General features: G+C 29.0%; 1 protein-coding gene across 4 annotated transcripts in view; it reads left to right on the forward strand.

Moving 5' to 3' along the window:
- The window catches only part of LOC106475145 (F-actin-uncapping protein LRRC16A-like), a 94,124-nt gene that overhangs the window by 44,193 nt on the left and 22,273 nt on the right, over positions 1-27,658 (forward strand). For 3 of the 4 annotated variants that reach the window (XM_022380266.1, XM_022380280.1, XM_022380277.1), the window contains 15 exons: positions 2,253-2,404; positions 4,389-4,488; positions 9,770-9,928; positions 11,090-11,227; positions 11,959-12,052; positions 12,536-12,634; positions 14,477-14,608; positions 15,574-15,690; positions 16,234-16,296; positions 17,182-17,294; positions 18,843-18,930; positions 19,389-19,529; positions 20,804-20,824; positions 23,079-23,148; positions 24,063-24,122. In XM_022380266.1, the coding sequence (XP_022235974.1) occupies positions 2,253-2,404; positions 4,389-4,488; positions 9,770-9,928; positions 11,090-11,227; positions 11,959-12,052; positions 12,536-12,634; positions 14,477-14,608; positions 15,574-15,690; positions 16,234-16,296; positions 17,182-17,294; positions 18,843-18,930; positions 19,389-19,529; positions 20,804-20,824; positions 23,079-23,148; positions 24,063-24,122 (1,547 nt within the window). The remainder of the gene's footprint in view (positions 1-2,252; positions 2,405-4,388; positions 4,489-9,769; positions 9,929-11,089; positions 11,228-11,958; positions 12,053-12,535; positions 12,635-14,476; positions 14,609-15,573; positions 15,691-16,233; positions 16,297-17,181; positions 17,295-18,842; positions 18,931-19,388; positions 19,530-20,803; positions 20,825-23,078; positions 23,149-24,062; positions 24,123-27,658) is intronic. The other variant, XM_022380269.1, reaches the window with a different exon arrangement.

The raw sequence follows: 27,658 nt of genomic DNA on the forward strand, positions 1-27,658 counted from the left end.
TTATTGCTATTTTGAAATAAGTTCTTAGTTATTTTTCCTAAAACATAGAACAGTAAATAAAGAAGTACAGCAAACAATTATATCTTCTAGTTACGACCTTTGTACTTGATTGCTGCATGATGTAGGTTGCTGAACCTTTAAAAATTTTGCACACGGAGGACATGAAACAAAATATTTTTTTTAGGTTATGTATATACTTTTGAATAACTAAAAAAATCATAAATTACTACATCAGTATCATAGAATTCTACTATAATTTATCAAACGAAGTAACTAAGTTGTATTTGGGTCTAAAAAAATAAGAAATTTCTAGCAGACTAAAGACACAACCTACCTCATTGAAATCTTGATTTAAAAGAAAGAAATGATGCTAGGTACATCAGAAAGGATTAGAAAACCACAAGGCGGACATTCTGAGTTTCCGATTGGTTATTCATGTCATATATAGTAGTAAGTGTTTATAAGGGAGCGTTTCCAAAAATGGAAGAAGGTGAGTGGGGTGCCACTGTGTTTGATTTGTAATTTAAGATTCTAATTCGTATGAAACTGTAGACTTAGTATTTTGACTTCACAAACATCTAATTTGAACCAGTGCTGCATTGAACATACTAGATGACACACAAAAATCAATGTTTATCTGTGTTTTTTTAATATTTACATTTAAATTAACAAATTAAGTAATGTATAGTGCTAAAATTGAATTATAATCTACAGTTTGATACCAAACTTATTGACATAAATTCATGAAATAGTAGTTCAATAAAATTTTTAATGTGAGTCAACAAACAAGATGACAATACCTTTCACCTGTGACCCATATAGAAAGGGTTAAAGGGAACTAAAAACCCTACCTTAATAATTCTTAAACTCTCAAACCTCCTCCCTTTCTCTTGAAGACTTGTTCAAGTATAACCTGGGTGAGCTGAAACAAGCCCCAGCTACTTAAAATTAGTATTTCCATCCTAGTATACTGAACGAAAATCTAAATATTTTTTATAGTTAGTTACATGTAAGCCAAGGATAACTTTGAGTAATTAACGACTTCTAACTTATCCACATTTGATTATTACAAAAGGCTTATAATAATAATAGTTGTAGGTAGAAATTAGTATTCATCCTTTAAAATAAATATAATATATACTTTGTTGTGCCATTTTTTGTAGAGTTAGTGCAATTTTCTGGAGCTGATAGGATGAAGGTTTAATTTACATCCTGTTGTGGTGTTTTTTTTATATATATATATATTGTTTTTTATTTCAGTATATATTAATAACAGAAATGGCAATTGTGATATTAAATTGTTCAAATGATACCACTTATAATGCACTGTCTCTGATTTTTGTCATACATATCTGATTGCACAAATATATCTAATGCAAGAAAACAAACTCTGCCTATTTGTAAAACGTTGATTTTTGTGTACAGTGCCTAGGAGCTAGTATTCTTGGTGATTATAAAGGGTTTATAATAGTTATAGTTGTAGGTAGAAACTAGCGTTCATCATTTAAATATTTATAATATTTACTTTGTTGTGTCATTTGTTGTACAGTATTTTTGTATTTGGTGGTGGTTTCAATATAATATTTTACTTTTTGTTACTTTGCATATGTTACATACACTAATGCATATTAGAAAATAAAATAATTATGGTAGTTTGATATATTTTTTTTAGAATGCATACCCTGGTATCTTGTAACCTTATTGACACAACACCCTCCATAAGAAATTTACCAGGACATACAAATCAACTGCATAAAAAGAAGGGCATAAAATTGCTACTTGGCAGCCATTTTGTTACAAAGTAGAAGCCCAACAACTCGAAATTGTTAGTTTTGTTCTCAACTTTTACTCTAAAATTCCTCGTGGCTGTTAACCAAGCCCTTGTTTCAAGAAATCTGTCTTATAGTCATGAGTTGATACTGTGCCAGATAGTTATCTGTTAAAATCATCTTCTTAAGTTTAATATAAATGAAGTGTATTTCACATAACAGATTCAGTATTAATGTAATGTATTTAACAGTTATAGAATGACATTAATGTAAAAATACTAAGAAATTCGACTCAAACAAGTTATTTTCATACAACAAAAACAATAGTTTTTGAGAAATGTTTCAAGTTAGTAGAGCTTTGTGATGCAAGCAAATAATATAACTGCATGAAATCACTGTTTTGATTTAATTACTTTATTCAACTGTATACAATTTTAATGTACTGTTTTTTTGTTGTTTTTTTCTTTCCTTTCAAACCATTAGAGCCATGCTTTTGGGATTAGCATGCAATGAGTTTGCCACTGATGTAGCTCTGGATCTTAGCAGCAATGACTTAAAGTCCCAAGGTTCTCAGGTGCTAGAGTCGTGTCTTCCTGGTATCCACTGTCTGTGTAGTTTGGATATTAGTGATAATGGTAAGAAACAGAAAGACTAATCTCTTTGTATTACAAATATAATGTAAGATCAAATCATTATTAATACAGAATGATTAGGTATGAAAGTCATGTCAACTTGCTATTTGTGCTCTTTGTATTCAGGATGTGGTATTACAAGTAGGAATAAATTAAACTCAAGTTACTGAAAGTTCAGTGGAGCTGTTTAAGGTTAAAAGAAAACAAGTTTATTTGCTACATTTCATTGTGTTATCCCAATATCATAAGGCAAACAACAAAACACTACCAAACAATATATGCATGAAAAATGAGCAGCTGGCAGTGATTAGCTGAGAAAAGCCAATGAATAAACAGAAGTCCTTATTGGTCAATTGGAGAGATGTGTCTCCTTGTCTGTGATTCAAATGTTACTGGTTTTATGTAGTATATACTGATTTGAGAAAAAATATAAATTTTATCATAATAAAATAATAGAGATTGTCTTTTGTAATTGTTTCAACTGTTTTACTCTTAAAAATAGGCTTTGATGAAAGTTCAAAATAAGAATTACAAAACAAATTAATGTCAATAATTCAACAATAAAGGTTCAATGAACAAGGTACAGTTAGTGTGTGGTGTCACACCATCCTCATTCTTAAAAATATAAATGATTGATTTAGAATGTTGTTTAATACTTGGTCAAAATTGTTTTATTAAAAGTGCTTTGTTTTGTTTTTTTTGGCAGTATGGTATTTAAATCTGAGTCCAAAATGCTGACATTGTTGGTTATGTTAGTATTTGGACATTTATAGGACTTTTTAGTGTTACATTCAAAATTTGACGAAACTACGTTATTGTCATTGCTTATGAATAAACCTAACATCAAAATATAGTTAAAAAATCAAATTTTTAATATTATGTAAAAAGTTTTAATTTTGTGTTCTTAAATGCACGTATGAAAATTATTTAATAAATTAGTACCATTACTACAATGTTATATAATATGTCATTTGATAGACTAGAAACTTTGGCTTTTTATTGGGTATGAATAATATAGCATAAAATGTCAGAGAGAACTATTGGCAACTTGGAAAGAGAGGATGTGACAGGTGGCCATAGCTTATGGCTCCATAAACAAATAAGAGTGAAGGCTATAAAAAATTATGCTTTGCCAGAGTAATACCTATATTATAATGAGTAATTAACATTATATTCCATACTTCTCGGAAGGGTGATAAATCAATTGGAGAAGAGGGATGACCAAGAGAGCAGATGTCACAATTTTCATACAAGTGGAGATTGAGAATTTTTTTTAAATATTTATTACGAGATTATGAAAGTAAAACTTGTACAGTATTAAAATTTCATTTATTTACAAAGTTTTAATGCCAAGTTTATTTGTATACAATGATAATAAAATAGTTTAATTAAATTTTGAATGTAACTCTGTAAAAGGTTGTCATACACATTATGAGCTATCCATTGCTAAAGGGTTAAAAAGATTAGAACCACCTTATATAAAAATAGAACTATGAATAAGAAACATTCTATTCTTTCATTCCTTGTCATAATCTTTCATCAAAAAAGTATGATCACAAAGATACCAGTAACTTAATTTATCAGGCTAAATTTACAGGTTGTAATGTCATTTATATTAGGGAGACAGGAAAGAACTTAACCTATAGTTTACATAAGCTAATGGAAAAAAATTCCAAGACTTTCAGCGACCAAACTGTAATTTTCAAGAACCTAATTTACTGACTTTAACAGAATGTGGATTCCATCAAAATTAATTAATTAATGTTTATTATATTTGAGAAAAAGCTGTAATTTTAATGTCATTAATTATTGAATAAACTGATTAAAAGATGAATATTTTGAATATTACTGGTTTTTGATACTTTACTGTCTTAAGGTGTTACTGATACAGATGTATTAATGTTTAAGAAATAAGTAAAGTAGGTGCATGTTTTTGTTTGAAAGTTATGTTACAGTTGTAATGTTTTTGTTTGTTTGTTTGTTTCAGGTTTAGATGTTGATTTGTCAAGTATTATAGGTGCTGTAGGAAAAAATAAGTCGTTGAAACATCTAGCTATTGGTCGAAATTTCAATAACATCAAATCAAAGTGAGTATGTTTCTGTAAAAAAATAACATTCTTAAATTTTCAACCTAGAAACACAAAAATGCACTAAAAGTTCCTGTAAATCTCAAATGTCTCGTGTTTTTATATTTGACATACAACCACATTTTGTGATAAAATGTAATAATTAATGAACAAATGTTTGATCAAGCAGATCCATCTAAAGAGAGAAAGAATGTAACAATACCTTAAATAGTATATACATATCACCATTATAAAAGGCTTAAATGTTTATCTTTGGTTTGCTGATCCAAACTATGCTGATGAGTCTTGAATAGGCAAAACTGCAGTCCAGAGTAGAGGATGTGGCAAATCAAGGAATGCATTAGGCCTCTATGTCACAATTTTACCTTTGGTTAAATTAAAATAAATCTGTAATATAATCATTAACTCTCTCAACATGGGCTCAGTCAATTTGACTGACTGCATGACCTCTTTGTACTCATATAAAGTCTATAGATTTAATGCTTTTAACTTTCAATATAGTGTGTATATCTTCACAAAATTTGGCAGTCTTTCAGTTAATATTATATATGTCACAAACAAAAAATTATATGTTTTAGTGAAGTATTCTTAATAAAATAAAACAAAGATTTGTCCATGAATATATTGAGTATTTGTTTTGAATAGTAATTTTCATGTTAAAATTAAAAATACTTTTTCTCATCTCAAAAATCTCAAATTCTCTTTGTGTAATCCCAAAAACTTCCTGAATGCATTTCAAACATGTTTTTTTTTCAGTGAAACACTATAGTTTATCTGTTATTTTCTCTACATTATCTCAGAACAAGATTGGTCAATTCGACCAACCTTGTAACCACCAAAAACAAAATCGAAATAAATCTAAATTACCATTTTTTTCTTTCTGGAATGACTTCAGATTGTAACATTAAGCTACAGTCATTTATCCTAAGTAGCTTTAAATTCGTAAGAGTGTACATCTATTTATAATCAAATTTTATTGTTTTATTGCCCTTTGAACCATGTCTAACTACTGTCCGTGCCATTATAAGTTGTAAATCACTCAGGGAACATGCAGCTCACATTATTGCTTGCAAATTACATTACCCAGAAGCTACTTGCATGTGTACTTCATGAAACATTTTTATTATAGTAAAAAATTTTATTTATTTTACCTGATCTTATCTTAAACCTAAAGGGATCCCTATTTTTACATTTTAGTTACTTTTATAATTATATGTAAAGAATAAACATGACAAAAGAAATAAAATACCTAACCAATTCATTTTTCTTGCTGTCAATTGTCGAAGAGAGTTAACCCTAATTTTTTTATCCTAATGATAGGAATGCACTTAATAATTTTAGGTTAATTAAATAATGCATCAAAGAATATAGACTAATAACATACAAAAAGTAGACAAATTTCTTTACCTCTCAAAATTTTTTGGCTTTCTGACTATACGACAAGAGTCATTACAAATTCATCCAAGCTATTCGTTAACTTTCTGTTGGTACTCTGAGTGAAATTGACATCTAATTGTTCAGAACATAATGTCATACAATATTTCATTTGGTAGATGAAAATTTTGACTTTCTATTTGTTATAGGTAATATACAATTAAAGATAAAAGAGAACTAATAATGAATTTTGAAAGAGAGGATGTGCAGGTGGGTGTGGCAGGAGGGGTCTGATTTTCTATTTGATAGCTCTGTAACCAAACAGAATTGAAGACTAAAAATTATGGTTTGTCTGAGCAATGATGATTTTATAGAGAGTAATTTGTTTAATTTCATACTTTTTCGAGGGGTGGTGGATAAAATACAGAAGATGACATGCTAAGAGAAAATGTGTCACTTGGTTCACACTGGGGGAAGTTCAGGATTTTTTTAAATATTACCTTGTAGAATTAAGAACTTAACTTGTATACTATTAAAATATGGATTATTGGCTAACATTTTATGCTATTCTAATTGGTATAACTTAACAAAAAATAGTTTAATAACATTTTGAATGTAAGACCTAATAACTTGTATGATGCGCAGCAAAAGATATCTGTGGCGATAGAGTTAAACAGCAGTGCTTTAATATTGATACACCTAAGCTAATTTGGGTTGCTATATAGTAAGGTAAAAAGGACTTAGAAAACCCATAAATAAACAATGAACCTTTTGGTAAGATTCTATAATTTTTGGGGTATTTCCTCTCTACTAAAAAAAAAAATACAAACTAGTATGAATAGGTGTACGTTTCTCTGTAGCTATGTTGTGTGACTGTAGAAAAGTAACCATTCAAATTATATTTGCCAAAGAACAGGTCAGTTGTATTGGCTTCTTTAAGAACATGTGACAAAGTCTCGATGACACTGATAAATGGATCAAATATCACTATGCTTTTGATAAGAAACATAATGATATACACATACAAAAATATCAATTGCTGAATAGGAAATAACTAGATGATTAAGGAAATATCAATTAGGCTTCTATAGATTTTGAAATTTTAAATAAAAAGTACAAAATGCCTATTTACTTGATTTTCATTACTTTCAGTATTTATATTTTAAGTACCAATTTTGGGCTACTTCAGCCAGGCACTAGAAAACAGCATGAGGAAATGCAGCAGTATTGGGACAAATGGTGGATAATTTTCTTTATGTTGATAGAACTCCAAATTTATAATTTCTTATTTTGGGTCAGAACATCCAGTGTAGGGTTAGAACTTTAGTAGTTTTTTTTTCTGTTTTCTTTTAACTTTTATATGTTTCATATCAAATAAAATTTTGAAATCACGACATTTTCACTGTAATTTACTTTTGATTATGAAAAGGATAAGGTATTTTTTATACAGTAATATAGTCTTCAGAAAATTTTAGTTACAATGAAAGATAAACTGTATATTGGCTCTGTTTTAAGAACTTTAAAGTACTTACAAAAGTGAACAAAACAAAAGAGTTTACCTGTACTTCTTTGTATTACTTATACTTATTATCTCTTATAAGCCTGGCATGGCCTCTTGATAGGTTGCTCAATTCCCAATCTGTAGTTCACAAAATCGAATTCTTTCTCTGAACATGCTTGCCCTTTCATTCATGAGAACATTAATGTGATGGTTAATCCCACTTTTCATTGGTAAAAAGAGTAGCCCTTTAATTTATCACTTGTAAATTAAGAACGGATATCCCTCAAGTAGCTTTGTACACATAACGGGCAGCGCCCTTAGGGCTAGTTGTTGAAGTTTCGACTATACTGCCGATTACACCAAATTTACTTAGTTGAGGATTGCATTGGCAAGCGGAGCTCACAAGTTGCTAACTCAAGGTAATTTACAGTAACAATAAAGAAATGGATTGTAAAACTAACATTACACAAAATATATCAACATTTATTAGGTCTTTCCACATGGTATATACTTGTAACATCAATAGTTAAACATTTACTAAACCATTAGTTTCTCACAACTTTACTTTTAAGTTTTCAGTTAACACTATTAACCAATACATATAAAATATTTCTCTCTTGTATAAGCATTAACTTCTTTTAGTAAATTACATTAATTGAACAAGAGAGATAGCAATTCTATACTTACAACAAAGTTGGACTTCTGGAGATTGGAAACCTTCATATTCATGGTTGCTTGAAGAATTCTGACTTGGAACTATTATCAGCTCTTTGGAGAACCTTGATTCTTCCTGGAGAATTTTTAGCTCCAGGCACAAGTTTTTATACTATAATTTCTCTGTATTCTTTCAACCTTCCAAATAGTATTCCTAACTACGTGCAAGTAGTTCTAATACTTTATTGGTCAATCTGTGCAATTCCCTGGGCTTATCCAAAACAAGAACCAAAACTCTCAAGTAATTGGTTACTCTGATGGTGAGTGCTCCAGTTGCCTTTTTACTTGTAATACTACACTGGTCTGGAATAACAGATCTCACATCAAAGCATCGATTTGAGATGCTATCATAAACGTTTTAGTAGCCTTTACAGTGCTACTAACTCGGCATCAGTAACTTATCACTGTCAAGCTTGTGACTAGCGTTTTTCTCAGCGTCCTCGCTGTAGCTTCATTTTTTATAACTCTTGACTCGTGATTCTCAATACTAACTAACTAGTTAACTGCGCCTAGTTCTTGACCTAATTTCATAATACAGGCATCCTTACTTAAACCATTTCTACATGTATGTGTATCACACTCAGAATACTTAAATCTCTGTAGCTTCTTTCTTAACTCTTGAACATTAAAAATACTGAAGGAATTGTAAAATTCCCTCAAAAATATCCAATTGCTTCATGCATAATTTGTCAAACAAACAAACCTTCCAGCATTCCATGAGAGTCAACACCCTCTGGTGCAAGGACTAAAATCAATGCACCTAAGAGGGTCAAATTAATCACCACTTTTTTAAATTAAAATCCTTCTTAAAACATGTAATTTGTTATCTAGAAATAATACTTCTATCATCAGCCAACACTGTTTGTAAGTAGATTTCAGATGTATGAATTATATTGAGAAACAGTGAGAAATTTGATCAAGTTCAGGAAATATAGATGGGACTACATGCATTTCAGCCAAACAGTAACAATCTTGGCTTTTTCACACTTCTATGAATGCATTGGAGACACACAATTTAAATAGGCAGCACAGCAGACTCAACACAATAGTAGAGTTAATGGAATAGTGAAAACATGCCTAAAAAAAAAAAAAATATCGTAAACCTTTATCCTTTTACCAGGATTTGTTTCTGATATTTATTCTAAATTGTATATAAAATTTTAACCTTAGCTTGCATCAGTGTTTCTTTCTGCTTGTGCTGATGTTACTTATTTTATGTTTTTACTTTGAATATTCATTGAAACTGCTTACTCTAGATTTCTACATGATTTTGGATAATGTTTTATTAATATTAATAATTTGAAAGTAATGTAAGGTTTTATGACTTGCTGATAAATAAACTTTAAATTTTAATGCTCATATACCTAAAAATCATTAAATTTAGATGTTTAACAAGAGGACTTAAGAAAGGAAATTAATCTAATTTATTAAAAACTTAGTATATTAGGCATCTCTTGTAAACTTTTAAAAACATTAAGGTTAGTCTCACAATTCTATGTCTACCCCTTGAAAAAACATCTTCAGTTCTTTTTTGTATAATTGAAAAACATCATGTTATGAGATATTCATTATATTTATATTTTAGTGATGTTTTGGTACTTCAAGTTGTATTTTTACAATACTTTGTGTTAGCTGTCATTTACAAATTCTGTCACTGGTTTAAGATCTATTTATTTTATTTTACTGTTCTAGACATATAACTCGAGTCTTAGACTCTGTAGTACAGCTAATCCAAGAAGAAGACTCTGTACTGGAGTCTTTGTCACTAGCAGACTCCAAATTACGAGGAGAAACTTGTCTAGTCATAAATGCTTTAGGAAGTAACCAGAGTCTAACATCAATAGATATCAGGTCAGTATTTAGGTTAAATATAAACCAGTATCTTAACTCAGTAAATATCTTCATGAATGTTTGTAGTAACAATATTATAACATCAACAATAATCAAGTTGGTGTAAAATAACCTTGTATTTTCTAACATCATCAGTTATCATAACAAATTTTATGTAACTGTATGTTTTCAACAGTAATCAGGTTAGTGTAAGAAGTACTCCTGTAGTTTTAATCATCAGCACTAATTGGGTTGTGTTTAACCCTGTGACAACCACATCCCCAAATTGCAGAGATTTAACATTGCTATATTTACAACCAAAAATTGATGAATTATTCAAAATGTGAGTGTTGCTGATAAGTTCTATTTCACGAGTTGAACTTTAACCCATTGTGCATGGTAGGAAGCCAAAGTATGCATGCCACTACCTTTCCCAGAGTGTTATTCAACATGGTATTACGTATTTAATATCAGAGTTATCAATTATTCATTTTATCTTACTTTACTGATTTGGTAACAATTCATGGTAGATGAGATAAAATACCAGATACAATATACTAAGATTCTGAAAAAAAGTAGATATGCATTTTGGAGGTTTCAGAGGCTATGAAGATGCAATGTGCAAACTGTACAATGGACAAAAGTATTCTCAGTCTTCAACTAGCCTGAGTCTGATTGACATCATCAGTTCATGGATGTATCTTCAGTATAAATAATTTTGTAACACATCTGATTTTTGTACATTTTACTAAAAGGCTGCTACATTCCATTGGGTACACATAATATACTCAGAATTATATTCAACATTCCTTCTGCATATTCAGTTGATAATTTTAGAATACACATTTGTACATTATTTAAAATGTTTCTTTAAGGTTCTTTCATTTGACAAAGTGAATTGGTTTTAGAAAAAAATGTAGGTAATAAGAAAAAAAAAGATGTGATGTAATGAAAAAAATCTGTTTGGATATAAAAAATGTGCTTATACAACAATAGAAAAGATTTAAAAACAAAGTATAACTAACTATGTTAGTTTTTATTTGGAGTATTATATTAAAAAAGTAAAATGTATATGAATATTATTAGTCATTAATAAAGTTTATGAACTACTTACTATAAGTATTGAATTTAAAGGATCTTGAGTAAATCTATATTTATTGACAATTAGTTTTTCTTATGCAGTGGAAACTTAATGGGTCCAGCAGGAGCAAAAACACTTGCCAAAGCTCTTCAGATTAACTCCAAACTCAGATGCATACTTTGGGACAGAAATGGAACCTCACCACAAGGTTTTCAAGACATTGCTTATGCATTAGAGAAGTATGTACTTCAGTAATTTTTTTTAAGTTAATATTTAGCATTTAAGAAAACATTTTTCAAATTTCCCATTTTTATTTGCTACAGCATCAGTGGTGTGAAATGTACTAATTGATTATTGTTTTACCTATTGATTTTGATATAAAAAATCTATGTAGTTTTTTACCAGAAAGATTTTGCTGTAAAAATATTTTTATATTATTAGTGTATATAATCCTAGTCATCACACAAGATTGTCTATCTAGGAAAAACAAATAAAATAACTTGATAAAGCAACCATACTGAAAGTTCTTTACACCAAAAATGTTTTAAGGCTTTGTAAATTTTTATTTTAAAAAAAGTTAAGGAAAATTATCTGATCATTTTCTATCCGTTTCAAGGATCCCACGAAGCCTGAATTAAGTAGGTGTAGGAAAAATTAAAAAATAATCATCCAATTTTCATTGTGGTTCTTCCATAATCTTGACACTTTCTTGATGTGGAACGTCATAGTTTTTTATTCTTCTTAATAGGTGAAAATCGAAACTTCTTGAAATGACAGCAGTCGTTTTTATAATCAGTTCTATTTACAATGTGAAGTTATTTCAAAATGGTAACTGATTAATTGATAACACTTGACAGTTTTATAAGTTTAAAAGAAGTACTTTCAATCTTTAAATTTCTATAATTTTAGCTCTAAATTTTTGCTTCTAAAAACTTTTGTTTCTCATACTGGACATATTTGAATTTATTAGGAATTATACATTACGATATATGCCCTGTCCTATTAATGATGCTACGGCAGCTATGAAGATAGCACCTGAGAAGACTGAGAATGCATTGAAAAGGGTAAAGGCTCACTAATTATACATAGAAGAAATTGTCTTGTATGTGAATTAGGTCATTTAAAAAACACTAGATGATTACTGAAAACTATTTTGGTTTTAGCATTATATTGAAGCTTTAAAAAGGTTTGAAATTCAGTATTAAACAATTAATTGTAGTTATTCATTCCAAAAGCCATTTTGTTGACAAAGGCCTCTTGGGTATTTTTACAGCATGCAAGAAGAATTATTGGATTAGATAATCTGTATGAATAACTGAGCAGTTTATTGCTGTCTAAAAAATAAATCCTATAAGTTGTAAAGGGAAAAAAAATTTTTTATTTGTGTTACAAATGTATTTATAGTGTATTGGTTTCAGTCATAATACTCCGTTAGAAATTAAGTATTGTGTATTTTCAAATGTGTATTCATTTGTCAAATGCAACCAGACTAAGGTAGTTTTTATATCATTAAGAGTAGTGATGAAACATGTAACATTCTTTTCTAGATTGAAGAATTACTACATCGTAATGTCTCTCCTAAAAAGTTCAGCAATGGACAAGCCTTTAGATTACAACAGGGATTTTTACTAAGTTCTACCCAGCAAGTGAGCTCTGTTTCTTGATTCATAATTAATCTTAGTTTAGAGCAAAGTTAAATTATCGAAATTTATGCATTAATTTTTAGATAATAGTTTGGAATCTGTAGCTGATAACTTCATAAATTTTATGGTGGGTATGTTTGTTGAAGAGTACTAAAAATATATTGATAATTTTTGAGTAATAGTGATCTTTACAAAATGAAAATAATGTACTTTTTTTGGACTTGGAGGCCATTGCCAAAAAATACTTGACATTTTATACTAAGTGAAATATTAGAATCAAATAACATTTTTAAATTGAAGCAAGGTTCAGTCTGAGAAAAAGTAGTAACTTTTGCAGTAAGGAAGAATATTTTTTAGAACAGGTATGATGTTTTGATCACTGGTGCGACCATTCTAAGTACACAAGTTTTAACAGTAAAGAAGGTTTAGTATTTAATTCAACATTAAACAATTAGAACTGAAGGTAAAGTGCCTTTTAAAGGCAGTTTTCATCAACATTGCATTAGAGTGTCAAAACTAATTTCCTAGTCTTTTTTGCTAACATTTTGTTCCAAAAGTATAGTTAACTTGTTTTTGTTGTTTTTTTTACATTGCTTTTTATTTACTTTTAAGCTGTGAAAGTTAGCTACAACAGAATTGAGAAAATTTCAAAAATATAGCATAAAAATTATAGTTGAAATTACATAAGTTAAATTTTTCATAATTGCTAAATTGTAATAGTTGTAAAAAGCCTGGCATGGCCTGCCTGTTACGGCACTTAACTCACAATCTGGAGTAGTGCGTTCAAATACCTGCTCCATTGCATGCTCACCCTTTCAGGTGTGACTGTACTATAATGTGATGGTCAACCCACTTTTTGTTGGTATAAGACTAATCCAAGAATTAGCAGTGGGTGGTGCTGACTAGCTGTTTTCCCTCTAGTCTTCCTCTACTAAATTAGGAACCTGGAGAGAAGATGGGTGCCAATTGGTAAATCTGTCTGAGAATCACCAAGGATGAGAATCATGGTGCCCTAACAATCATAGCAGGCCTTAGAACTAAAAAAATAGATGTAAACTCATTTTTACTTACCTACTTTTTTATCTCTTATGCTTTGTTTACACTTTCTTGGTTTAAAAAATTAAAAGTTACACTACCATTTTTGTTCATTTACTACCTATCCATTTTGCATTGTCTACCCTAAATTTTCTTGTTACATTATTAATAGTTCCATATTTATTGCATGTTTTTATTTGCCATGTTGGCCTTTTAGCTTCAATCTTAAGATTAAAAGCCTACACTTTTATTGGGGTTCACATTAATGCACTTCTTGCATGTAAATATCAGGGGCAGAAAAATTATTCTAATGCATTTCATGTGTTGTCGGCATAAATGTTCTGTCCTGTTTTATGAAATTCAGCATGTGGTAATTTGACTTGGAAAAGGTGCAGTAAGTTTTCAAAATCTTGTACTACCAATGAGAAAATCAATGGGCATTCCAGTACAGTATAGAATATGTTTAAATTTTCCCACAGTTCCTAAAAAATAAATTTAAAATTCTGATGTTTGTATGTTTTATGTAGGAAAAATTAGGGAACCCCATTTTTACTAATTATCTTGAGACTCAAATTCAAGTGCTAGTGTGATCATTGCTTTTAATCTTTATTTCCCCATTTACTACCTGTCTATATTTCCCCATTTACTACCTGTCTATTATGTCACATTCACCCTTTACTCTTGTATTTTAAAAAAAAATTAAATTTATTTTCATTATGTAGTGTTTTCACTTTGCCTACATAATGAGTAGGAAGGTATATTTTATTTAATGTAAATATTGTCCAACCTATTATAATCTCCATTTCCTAGATGGTTGATCGACTAATGGTGCATGTACAGGAAGCTATCAACAGCAGTAAAAGAGCCTCGGATACTAGCAGCAGTCTGGAAGAAGTAACTCAAGCTGAGGGTTATCTTAACGATGCAAACAATGCTAAACAGGTGCAAACGTTGTGTATCTTATGTTGTCCACTCTCATATAGTTACCCAGCAAATAATTCTCAGTGATAAACAAATAATAATGCATATTGTTTATTACATTTATTTAAAACAATCACCATATAAAGCAAAATCTACATTTGTAACTACAACAAAATAATTACTGCTTCTCTGTGGAATATGTTTATTTAAATTATGCCAAAATCAGATTTCTGAATAAATAGTAACTGTAACAATGAAAAATACTTTATATCATAAATGTACTTTAAATTGTGCTTTAATTTTATGATCAGTGCAAGACTTCTTGTCATCTTTATCACTTAGTATTTTCATATTTACCAACTAACTTTGTAAAGTGTACGTAAGTTATAGTTGACAAAATTTTATATGTAAAACACATCCTCAGAGATTAGGCAAGAGAGACATTGAGTGGACAGTTAAAGATATGTCAATAATAGGAGAATAATACTGATTTTTATAGCAATAAATATATATAAAAAAATATAATGTTTTTGTTAGCTATGTATTCACTATCTATTTTGAATTATGAATCCAAAAGTTTTGTATTTCTTAAACTGTATTGTTGTGATGAAAATAATTTAACTACGTTTCCTTCATGTGTTGTGAATGTATCACAGAATTTCATGCTATGATATTATTTGAGATATTTTAGCATGAAAACAGCCATCATGCATAGAAAAGAATGAAAATTTGAGACATTATTGCAGCCTTAACTATATAATAATTAAAGTTTCTCTCTATTAAAGAATGTGCGATAATATCATGAGCCCATAAAAACTAAAACATTTTTAATTGGTAGACATTATCTTTTATTATCAGTTTGCTGTTTGAATAAATTTATAGAAAAACAATGATCTGCCAATAATATTTAATGTAACTTGAAGTTATTTGTTCAAAAAATTTTAAATATCCAGCAAATATTTAAATATGCATATTTTTCTCTTTAGCTTTTGACACGTCTTCATGAGGTAGTGCTTGAACAAGAAGAAGTGGGTAATCCAGTGGAGATGAAACTTCAAGATTTTGTAGATGAACTCTCAGTAACTATGGAGACATACTTAAAGGTATTATAGCAGTTAAATTCTTTAATTATTTGTTCTAGGGTCACTTTGCTTATTCACTAAATACTGTAAAGTGCAAAACCTATTTTGTTTAAAAAAGTATATTTTTTTAATGTATAAGCTATATTTTTGTTATTAATTGTGCATAGATATTTTTGACATCTAGACTCATATTAAACTTTTTTATTGTTCTTTATTATTGCTTTAATTCTATTTATATGGATTTTATCATCATTAACTTAATCTGTCAATCATAATATTCATAAGCTCAGCAAATGGAAAAGAAATCTCAGTGAAAAAAAAAGTCAAAATGAAATAAGTTAATATTCAAAATAGTTTTCTCACTATTTTAATGCAGGAATTTGTTACTAAAAAGTTTAATAAGTTAAAGAAATTTAAAGCCAGTGACATCCATATGCTTTTTGTGTCATACTCATTTACTTCAAGAACTGACTAAGATTACAAGTTCAGTAATTGTGTGCACTTTATTTCTTAGCTAAAGTGTTGTAACATTTTATCACATGTGATAAAATCCTTTGTTTCTAGAATTCCTCAGCTTGTATGATGAAATGTGTACGAGATCAGTGTCCAAATATAATGGCTGATGAGGTTAGTATTGTTCAGTTGTGTGTGTTAATGTGACTTCGTGTTGTCTTTGTCATGCTACTTTTACCACTAGTTTACTGATGTACAAATTAAATAACAGGAATTATGCTTTGTAGCTGCTACTTACAGATAAATGGATTATTACTTTTTAGTTACCTAAAACCAACATTAAAAACAATTCTGAAGCCAGAACTTTATCGTCATTCCACCAGTATAGCAAGTCTCAGTTTTCTGTTTTCATCATATATTTAGTCTGAATTACTGTTTGGGATATGTTGTATTTCCTGAAGTTTTAATGTAATTAAGTTGTATCTCATGCTTTTAGGTCTGTAGATACAAAGTGTTGGAATTTTAGTTTATTCTAAATGTTTTATAGGAAATTCAACTTTTTAAATTTTTCTGTACTGAGATCTTACAACCATTTTTTGTAATTATTGGATGTTTTATTTTAATCTCACTTCTTAGTTTTATTCACATTTATGTTTTTCAAAGGTGAGAAATTTTAATTGACTGGCATATGCTTTGCACATTTAGTCAAGATGAGTAAGGGAATTTTAAAAAGTTCAAAGAAATATTTTTGAAAGTAAAATTAGTTTTATTGAAAAGTTATTTCAACTTTTTTTGTAATAGTGTATCAAATTACCACAAAGTTCTTAGTGGTTATTTTTTACTTTTGCTATAAATTATAAATTGAAAGGTGTAGATTTTAAAGTATTTTAAAATCCATTACAGAAAGTATAGCCTTGAGTATAATTAGCTTGTACATGAATGTCTGGTTTAAAAGTATTGGTAATGGTAATGCAGTATGAAATTATTTTGTTTTGCATTGTTGGATATAAAGTCAAAATGCATTAATCTATATTTTTTACAACATTTTATATTCTTCAGAAAGTGCAAAGTGATCTGGAAACACTTTGTCAAGAGAGAGGCTGTCTTCCTTTAGACTTTATACGTCAGTGCTTGCTCGAACAAACTGCTGCTGACATTTTGAACAAGCTGAGGTTAGTTTCTCGTTGACACGAGACATTATTTCCATTTAATCTCTGACTGATGAAGTCACTTCACATTGGTACCAAAGTATTGATTGTTTATTTATTATAGAATGTTACTAAATTCATAGTATATTTTATTCTAAGGATTACTAACATTTCAGTATAAACCAATAGTAAGCTACAGCAATGAGATACCAGTAAACCTCAGAAAATATTCAATCTCACTTTTAATTTATCTTGTTTAATATAATATAGATGTTAAACAATTTGTATTTATATAAATTGGCAAAAATGACATTGTTCATTACTCATTAATGTTGTACAGGCATAGTTTAGATAAATTAGTTTGTGACAGAAGGGTATAATTCACACTCAGTAAGACCAAATCCATGGGGTTGGAGGGCCTACAGAAGAGTGTTACAGCTTCCAGTATTCAAGTTAGAAAAAAATTGTACTCTGATAAATAGCTCATACTGTTAACCTAAAAAAAATACACACTTTACTGCCAGAAGAACTCGCATCTCAGTGGTGGTCAGCCATGAAGATGCAGAGTTTAGAGAATTGACTGTATTATGTTCCTTTTGCATAAAATTGTAGCAGTGTTTGTGTTGAAGGTGGTTACCACATCCAACCACTGACTGTATTATGTTCCTTTTGCATAAAATAGTATGTTGAAGGTGGTTACCACATCCATCCACCTTAGGTAAGAGTCACTAAGCCATCCTCAGTCATAACTATCAACAGAACTTTTGAAAACCACATGCAGTCACTGCCATGTTTTGTGTGGAATTTTGGATTGGAATATTGGACTTACTCCATCATAACCTGGAAACTTGTACAAATTCAGGAAATTCACCTTCCAGATGTCAAAAGAAGCTCAGATCTGTTTTCAGACTTAAAATTATAGAGTACTGGGAAGCTTTGTTTTGGAATCAACATACTAAAATGTCTCCCTGACTCAGACTGGGTGTTAAATATATTATTAAATCTTAAGCTTATGTGTTTTCACCAGATATTTTCAGGTACATTATGATAATTTATAATTGAAGGATTGTCCATAAATTTACTTAGTTTTGTACATTCCTACAACATCAGCATACTTAAAAATGCTTATCAGTTAAGGCTATTACTGAATAAGATAATTGAAACTGACTTCATTTACACAGTATATGATTACTCATCATAGATATTACAAAGAGAAGCGTTATTTTATAATGAAGTAAGATGTTTCTATAATCACTGGGATTTTTTTATTGTTTAGCACACTTAACTGTTATCAACTGATTCTTTATAAAATATTTTTATAGGATCGTTTAAAAACTATGTTTCCATGATGCAACAAAAAAAAGAGCCCTGATATAATTTATCAAGGCATAATATATTTTTTGTGGATATGGCTGAAGTATTTAAAATCTTTGCTGTTAACTTGGAGTTAAAAAGTATTATTACTAGAAAAAGAAAGGTTTGTTATGATTTATTTTGTGGTATTGGCTTTTTAAAGATTATTTGAATGTGAGCAGTTTTACAACTATTTATATAAAATGTTTATTTTTTCAGTGAGATCAACTTATCAGTTGCAGCTCATCTTTCTGACAGAATTCTGGATGAAGTTATTGAAACACTTTCACATAGTCACAAATATTTGGTATGGTTTCTGCTGTTGTTCTTTCCTCTAAACTTTTATTTCATATGAAATTATCAAAAGATTAGGAAAAAAAATAGATAAAACATCAAAAGCATTAAACTCGTGTCCTATAGATAATGTGATTTTCATTAGATAGATTAAACATTTGGTGACTGGTTTCAAATATGGATAGAAAATAGTTATGCTTTAGGTTATTTGGAATTGAATAGTAAGAATAAAATTATAATGAAGTAAACAAATATTTGACACTTTTCCTAAATCTTTAGAACCCCCCCCTTAAAAACAACTACAGCAGTTTTTCTGTATGCAATTTAAGTAACTTGAATTTGATCATATAAGGGAAGCTTTCTTGTGATCAGAAGGAACCTATTACATTTTTTGATAAAATCAGTAAGAACCTGTTCTGTCTATTAGTAGTAGTTGTTCTTGTACTGAGTTTATTTTGTCTTATTGTGCAGGTTGAGAGAGGAAATCAACGTAGCTCTACACCTGATGTACTAAGGAACCGGAACCGAGCGGAAGGTGGAATGAGAACAAGTCAGAGTGGAGATTCTCAATTTGATACAGATAGTTTTAGTGAGAGTTTGGATTCTCCTCTGGTAAGTTTAATAATTACTTCTTTTTTGTCTTATAGTCTAAAATAAATAGTATAGCATTCACTTTTAAATATTATCAAATGTAATATGGATTTCAAATAATTAAAACGTTATTAGATGATTTTTCATTCTCACAGTCACTTCATTTTTCAAAAAAAAGATCACAGTATCGATGCCTTAACCTTTCAGAGAAATACTTTTCTTTCATCAGAATTTTGGTCTTTATTCAGAAGTTGCAGATCTTAAACTGATAAACATTTACTACATCACTAAAACTTTGTGAAATTACTGAGATATGTCTGGTTGTAATATTATTGTAATGTATAATCTCTCTCTATTTCATTATAGAATTTTTATGATCAATTTACCATCCATATAGCTTTATGCTTGTCTGAGACTAAAACATTGCTTCTAAAACATAGTTTTTTGAGAAAGGAAAACATTGAACTTGGTATATTTTGTGAAAAAATAGTACAGTGCTTTCAAAAACATTACGAACATAATTACATTATTTTTTATTATTGCTAAGCATCACTAAAACAAAATAAATGTAAGTGGAAAAACCTACTTATTATAAATCTCTCAAGTAAATATTTTGCTAAATAGCAAGTTATTGAAAATTGATAAAAAAAATTTGCAAAATACTTTTTTAAGGCATTCTTTGTGGATGATTTGATAAGTGGAATATAAATATTATAAACTTCATGGAAAACAAAAATAACATATTCTATCTGCAGTTTTATTTTTTTCTGAGTACCTATTAATGATTTGAGTCAGAATTTATAATATTGGTTAGAATGTAGTTTAAATAACACTTTCTACAAAACTTAATTTTTAAATTTTTGTTAAAGGTTTTATTTTTTGGAAAATATGAAGTTCGGAGTATAAATGTTTCATTCACAAAATTAAGTCATTAAAATAAACCAGTTTAATAATCTCATCAAAATACAATTATTCATCATAATGAGATTTAGAATCACATACAAGTGTTTTGTGGTTTATATTATTAGTTGAAATTAATTCTTTTTTTAAAACTTTAATCATTAATAACTTTTCAGGTAAACTCTGTTTTTCACTTCATGTTTTATTCTATACACTTTAGCTTTATGAAAAAGTTATTCTTCTCTTTGCTCTTGAAGCTTTTAGTAAAACAAACTAAATCGACTTATCATTATATTCTAGTTAATTTCTGATTCTGCTGAGGAAACAGTTAATCATTAACAGTTTTTAGATTTGCAACTTTTAATTGCTTTTTTTCTTTTTGCTCATGCTGGCAGCAACTGGCTTGGTTAAATCTAGTAAGTATGAAGCTTCTACACAGCAGCTATTGTTAAATCAAAACAACATGTGCTAGTGCATGTTTTTAAGTAATGTGGAAAGTTTAACAAGTAAATCTGTTAGTATGAATCTTCTACACAGCAGCTATTGTTAAATCAACACAACGTGCTAGTGCATGTTTTTTGTTATGTGGAAAGTTTAACAAGGAAAGCTGCAAGTATGAATCTTCTACACAGCAGCTATTGTTAAATCAACACATCACGTGCTAGTGCATGTTTTTGTTATGTGGAAAGTTTAACAAGGAACGCTGTAAGTATGAACCTTCTACACAACAGCTATTGTTAAATCAACACATCATGTACAAGTGCATGTTTTTGTTATGTGGAAAGTTTAACAAGGAAAGCTGTAAGTATGAACCTTCTACACAGCAGTTATTGTTAAATCAACACATCACGTGCTAGTGCATGTTTTTGTTATGTGGAAAGTTTAACAAGGAACGCTGTAAGTATGAACCTTCTACACAGCAGTTATTGTTAAATCAACACATCACGTGCTAGTGCATGTTTTTGTTATGTGGAAAGTTTAACAAGGAACGCTGTAAGTATGAACCTTCTACACAGCAGTTATTGTTAAATCAAGACAACATGCGCTAGTGCATGTTTTTTGTAGTAATGTGGAAAGTTAAGGAAAGCTGTAAGTATGAACCTTCTACACAGCAGTTATTGTTAAATCAAGACAACATGTGCTAGTGCATGTTTTTTGTAGTAATGTGGAAAGTTAAGGAAAGCTGTAAGTATGAACCTTCTACACAGCAGTTATTGTTAAATCAATACAACATGTGCTAGTGCATGTTTTTGTAGTAATGTGGAAAGTTAAGGAAAGCTACCCTTCAAGTTTAAAGTTCTTACATAGCAGTTGTTATTAAATCAAGACAACATGTGCTAGTGCATGTTTTTGTAGTAATGTGGAAAGTTAAGGAAAGCTACCCTTCAAGTTTAAAGTTCTTACATAGCAGTTGTTATTAAATAAAGACAACACATTACCAGTGCATGTTTTTTAGGATATTGAATTTTAAGTACATCTTATATGGATTTGTATTCTACAGATACATGCAAATATTTAAAAAAAATGCATGTTTTGTGATTGTTAGAAGACAATGAAGGTTAACATCATGAAAGAGGCTTGTATATTCTTTTTAAAGTTTCATCTCTACATAGATTGTTTTGATGTGTTAATCTTGTATTGTATTAGGAACTAAAAATAGTTTTGTGAAAAAAGATATGATATAGTATAGTATCTCTAAAAATGTATGAAAATTACAGTGATAGCAAGTTAAGATTATAAATTGATTAGATACAGGATAAATATAAATAATTATTAGTATGAATGTGAAAAATTAAATAATGCCTTTAAATGATTTTTATACTTAATCTAGAACTAAGAACACATTCTTATACAAAGTAACAATTTCAAGTGTAATTGGAATGTGTTATATATAGTATGCAGAAATACCAACTGCTTTTAATTGACATTGCAGTTCTCTTATTAGTATTTTTTCCTTTCTTAACTTTGAGCTTGTATTTATATTTAAGTCAGCTGTGTTCTTTTTCACTCCTCAGTTTAGTTGTGAGTACACGGTTTATATTATTTTAAGTGTTCTTAATTTATTTTGTAATATGGCGTTTAAGCATTTTTTCTCTAGGTTCAAACTAATAATGTAGTTTTAATCAATTTCTATGTATAAAATATTAATACAATCAACAAGAAGTAATCGTGTTCTTGAGTATAGACCAGAAGACACACTAAAATACTTCATATTGGAAGCTAAATTTTTCTTCATTTCATATCTTTTAGGTATCTTGTATTTAAACAGTAGTTCCTGTTTACTAATTAACCTGATTTGTTTACAATGTGTCATTTTTAATAAGACTTGGAAAAACTGAGAGAGATTATTAGTTTAATTTTTTATATACCAGTCTGTTATATGTTAAACTAAGTAGAGTATACAATATTTATAGTCTTGTATCACAAATTTACTAAAAGAAAATTCTTGTATTTACTTAATTATAAAAAAAAATAATAATGTTATTTTAGGAAATTATTTGTATAGTTGTTAGTTAGAAATGAAGTATGTGTGAACTTCAGGTAGATTGTATTCTGTACAAAGTGAAACGTCTATACAAAATTAAAGCCTCCTGTCGTAAAATTAATAATTTTGTTAGCACTCTCAGTTGAATATAATTAAATGAATCATATATTAATTTGTTTACTCAGGCGACACCAAAGTTATCAACAAAAAGAAAAAGTGTACACACACGAAAGCTCAGGCCACAGTCAGTTGTTGGTAAGTTCTCAAAAATCTTCCTCTCTTCTTGCAAAAAACAAATTTAAATTGGTAAGTTGTCTATTTTTAAATTAAGCTATTTTTTATTGAATGAATCCAGACATAACCTGATGCTTACTGAAACAATGCATTAGTAAAACAAAACCAGATGTAACCTGATGCTGTGTGGAATTAGGTATTCTTGGAACAAAACTGGCTCCAATCTGTTGCTGAAATGGATTTAGGTATTTGTATGACAAAATTAGATGGTTTTGGCTAGAATTCTGTATTATTAGAACAACACTGAGTGTTATCTGGTCCTGGCTAGAACTTTTTATTAGAAGAAAACAAGGACTTATCTGGTCCTGGCTAGAACGTTTTATTAGAATAAAACAAGGACTTATCTGGTCCTGGCTAGAACTTTTTATTAGAAGAAAACAAGGACTTATCTGGTCCTGGCTAGAACTTTTTATTAGATTAAAACAAGGACTTATCTGGTCCTGGCTAGAACGTTTTATTAGAAGAAAACTCAGTATTTTCTGTTTCATCTGGAATTTGGTATGCATATTCAAACTCAAACAAAACCAAGTAATTTGGGTTTTGGCTGGAAAATTGATACAAATAATGATGCAGATTCATGAAGCTTATAATGCACCTACAAACAGCCACTAGCATAAACCATAAACTGCACCTTTTTTTTTTTTTTTCGTTATTTCAGTTCTATAAGGCTAAAGATGATTATTTTATTTTGACTGTGTTTTAATTTTTTTTATGCACAACTCTGTTCTGAAGATTACGAAATATTATGTTTACACTGTTTTATAGTGTAATTGAATGATTAGATATGATTTATTAATTTCTTTCATTTTCTATTAAATAAACCCGTGTTGTTGTTTTTTGACCTGCATGAATTTTGATTTATATTCTGTTGATAGACAGTGTAGATGGTATAGCTGCTGATGATATACCAGATCTTCTACCGAAGGATGCTGATGGTATGTAAATTTTTTTTTATTCAGTGAGTGCCTTTGTTTTTAGTGTTCTGTGATGGTTTGTATGTGTACACTTCAAGTCTGGCAGGTTGCAGTTTGTGGGTAATGCATAGTGAGCATGTACTTCATGAAGTTATTAATATGTTCAGGTTCATTCCAGCTTTTAGTTAACTTGTCTCAGTAATAAGGTATTAACATCAGGTTTTGATTTGTAAGTGTTAATTTGCATTTTTGAAATTCATCAATATATCAATACTTGAAATTGTTGACTATCAACTGCAGGATACGATTTTTTATATGAAAATAAAAGTTTAATTTTGATCACACATCTATAATTCATTAGTAGTTGCTTAAATTTCCAATAAAACATTTCTGGTCGTTTCAAAGAGGAGTACTATTGCAATAGTCATGACTAGCTATGCACTCTTGTGTTTGTATGAAAAATGAAAAACTTTTTTGATTTTAGTAAAAAATAAATTTGGAGATAAGCACAAATGATGTAAATTAAATGCAAGTTGGCTACATTTGTAGTAAACTTTTAGCAGAAAAACTCCAAGTTAGTTTACAATGGAGATGTGACATTAACTAAGATATTCTTGATCCAACAGTCTCATTTGACAACTCCCATTAGCTTAAGAAATTTGCAAAAGTCTTCATCTTATTTGATGTTCTTGTGTGTAAAACATTCACTGCTTGCCTGTTTTGAAGGAAGAAACATAATGTTCCCTTGTAGAATTAGATTTGTAGATCATATTAGTTTTAATTTTAATACATTAAATTACAAATTTGCCTTCAGGAAAAAGTATAACAGCTTTTAGAAATAGTAATAGATTTTAGCTTTCATCACATGTTTAAAAGGGTGACCATTTCCTAATGTAAACAGTTAAAAAAATTTACAGAATGGATTACGTTGTAATATAGTTGTAAGTTAATAGATTTATTATGTTAGTCAAAGAAAAATGTTTTCACAGTGATGAGCAAAATTTTTACAACTTTTAATATTTGATTGTGCTGTTTTAGTTTTTCACTTTTAAAATGGATTTTTTTTTAAATACAAACGTGCTCCTTATTATCCAATAAAGATTGATTAACATTATGAACAAGTAGCATTATAAATCAGCAACATATTCTAACATTAATATGACTTAAAAACCAAAATTAAACATGGGAAATTTTTTTGTGTTTAATTTCTGCTATGATCAGTTGTTACCTTATAGTTATTTTACCACTTGCCCTAGTTATAAAAATGAAAATATAATTTATACATTGGGCCAGTTGTTAGCTTTCTGGATTGGATTCTATGGTTCTGTCAGGTTACTAACCCCCCAAAATATAAGCTCCATACTTCTGGTCCATTGGTACATTATAGGAGTGATGGCCAAATCTCAATATTCAGTCAGAGTAGCCCATGAGTTGGTTGTGGTTGGTGTTGGCTAGTTGTATTCTGTTTAGTCTGTTGCCTCAAAATTAGAGATAGCTAGCACATATAGCTCCAAGTAACTTTACATATTATTTTGGATTAACAATTTAATTTACAGATATTTACCTTTGATATTAATTTCTTGAAAATGCATAGTCTCATTTCAACCTACATCATACCAGTGTCTTGCAATATTTACTTCCTTTAAATTTTCGTAACATTAAATGATGCCTTTGCAAAATTGAAAAATAATTACAAGCAGCTCTTATGGAAAATTTGCTTTTGTGTGTTAAACTGAAAAGCACGTGCATGTTGTGCATGGCTAACAGTTTGTAGTGTAATGGTTTTATCATAAAAAATGTGGTGAAAAGTATCCTGTTAATATTCTAACCTTCAGTTCTGAGTACAAAAATACTGACACACAAAATTATTAGAAGTGTTTTCTTTCAGTTATATAAACGTTTTTGTAATAAGTTTACACTAGACTTTGTTTTATTCTAACACTAGTGCATGCAGTTAGATATGCTCTTTCTTCGTGTGATATTGTATCATCAGAATCTGCAAGTCAGTGCACCATTTTTTCAAGTGTGTAATTAATTATGAACTATATTTAAAGTTCAACATCTTTATCATCACATTTAGAGTTAATGATTAAGGTAAACATTTTTGAATGTGTATTATTCCACAAGACATGACAAGAAAAACTTGGATAAATGATAATAAAGAATAAATAGACAAATCAAAATAAAAGCTTTATCTAGTTTTATTTTTTGCTACATATTGAGCAGTTGCCCTTTGTCAGGCAGTAAAGACTGTTATGATGCAATTAGGCTCAGAAATAATCATTAAAAGGTAAGATAATACAACAGTTCTAATTACACATGTTCAGAGTGGAGCACGGTGACAAAAATGCTGATAAAAATGTTGAACTTATTACATAAATATTATTAAAATTAGCAAGAATATGGAAAAAAGTAATTAGAAAAACTAAAATTGGATTTAGAAATATAAACACAGGAAAATGATAAACATAAATTTGCAAATTAATAAATAATAGCCTAGTAAAATAAAATATTAATCCAGGGAAATAATTATGGGAAGTAAAAGACATAGGTAAGGTTATAAGTGGAAGATTTAACCAGGAGTGAGATGTAAGGTAAATGCATCTAAATAAAAGGTTTAAGGACTGAAAGTAGAGAAAGGGTTGATAGAGTTTTATAATTATTTGAAAGTAAGTTTTTTGTTTATACTGTAAGGGGACTTGGTGTTAAGTTGGAAGATAAGACAGTGTTCAACACTTTGTCATATTAACTTACTCAACACAGGCTCAGTCAATATGACTGACCACATGACTTCTTTGTACTCATTTAAAGTCTTTACACATTTAATAATTCTAACTTTCAATATAGTGTGTATATCTTCATAAAATTTGGCAATCTTTCAGTTAATGTTATGTCTTTCACATAGAAAAAAATCATATTTTTAGTGAAGTATTTTTAATAATATAAAATAAAGATTTGTCCATGAATATATTGAGTATTTGTTTTGAATAGTCCATGCACAAAATAATTTTCATGTTAAAATTAAATATACTTTTCCTCATCTCAAAAATCTCAAATTTACTTTTTGTAATCCCTAAAACCTTCTAAATGCATTTTAAATTTTAAACGTTTTTTTCAGTAAAACTTTATAGTTTATCTGTTATTTTGTCTACCCTATCTCAAAAAGAATTGGTCAATTTGACTAACCTCATAACCACCAAAAAACAAAATCGAAATAAACCTAAATTAATTTTTTTTCTTTCTTTCTAGAATGACTTCAAATTGTAACATGAAACTACATTTGTTTATCCTAAGTAGCTATAAGTTCATAACAGTATACATCTATTTATAATTAAATTTTATTGTTTTATTGCCCTTTAAACCATGTCTAACTACTATCCCTGCCATTATAAGTTGAAAATCACTTTAGTTACTTTTATAATTATACATAAAGAATAAACATGAAAAACAAGAAATAAAATACATAACCAATCTTCTTTTTCCTTGCTCTTGATTGTCGAGGAGAGTTAACCCTAATTTTTTATACTAATGATAGTATTGCACTTAATAATTTTTAA

This window comes from Limulus polyphemus, unplaced genomic scaffold (genome assembly GCF_000517525.1).
Source record: "Limulus polyphemus unplaced genomic scaffold, Limulus_polyphemus-2.1.2 Scaffold144, whole genome shotgun sequence".
Lineage (NCBI taxonomy): Eukaryota > Metazoa > Arthropoda > Merostomata > Xiphosura > Limulidae > Limulus > Limulus polyphemus.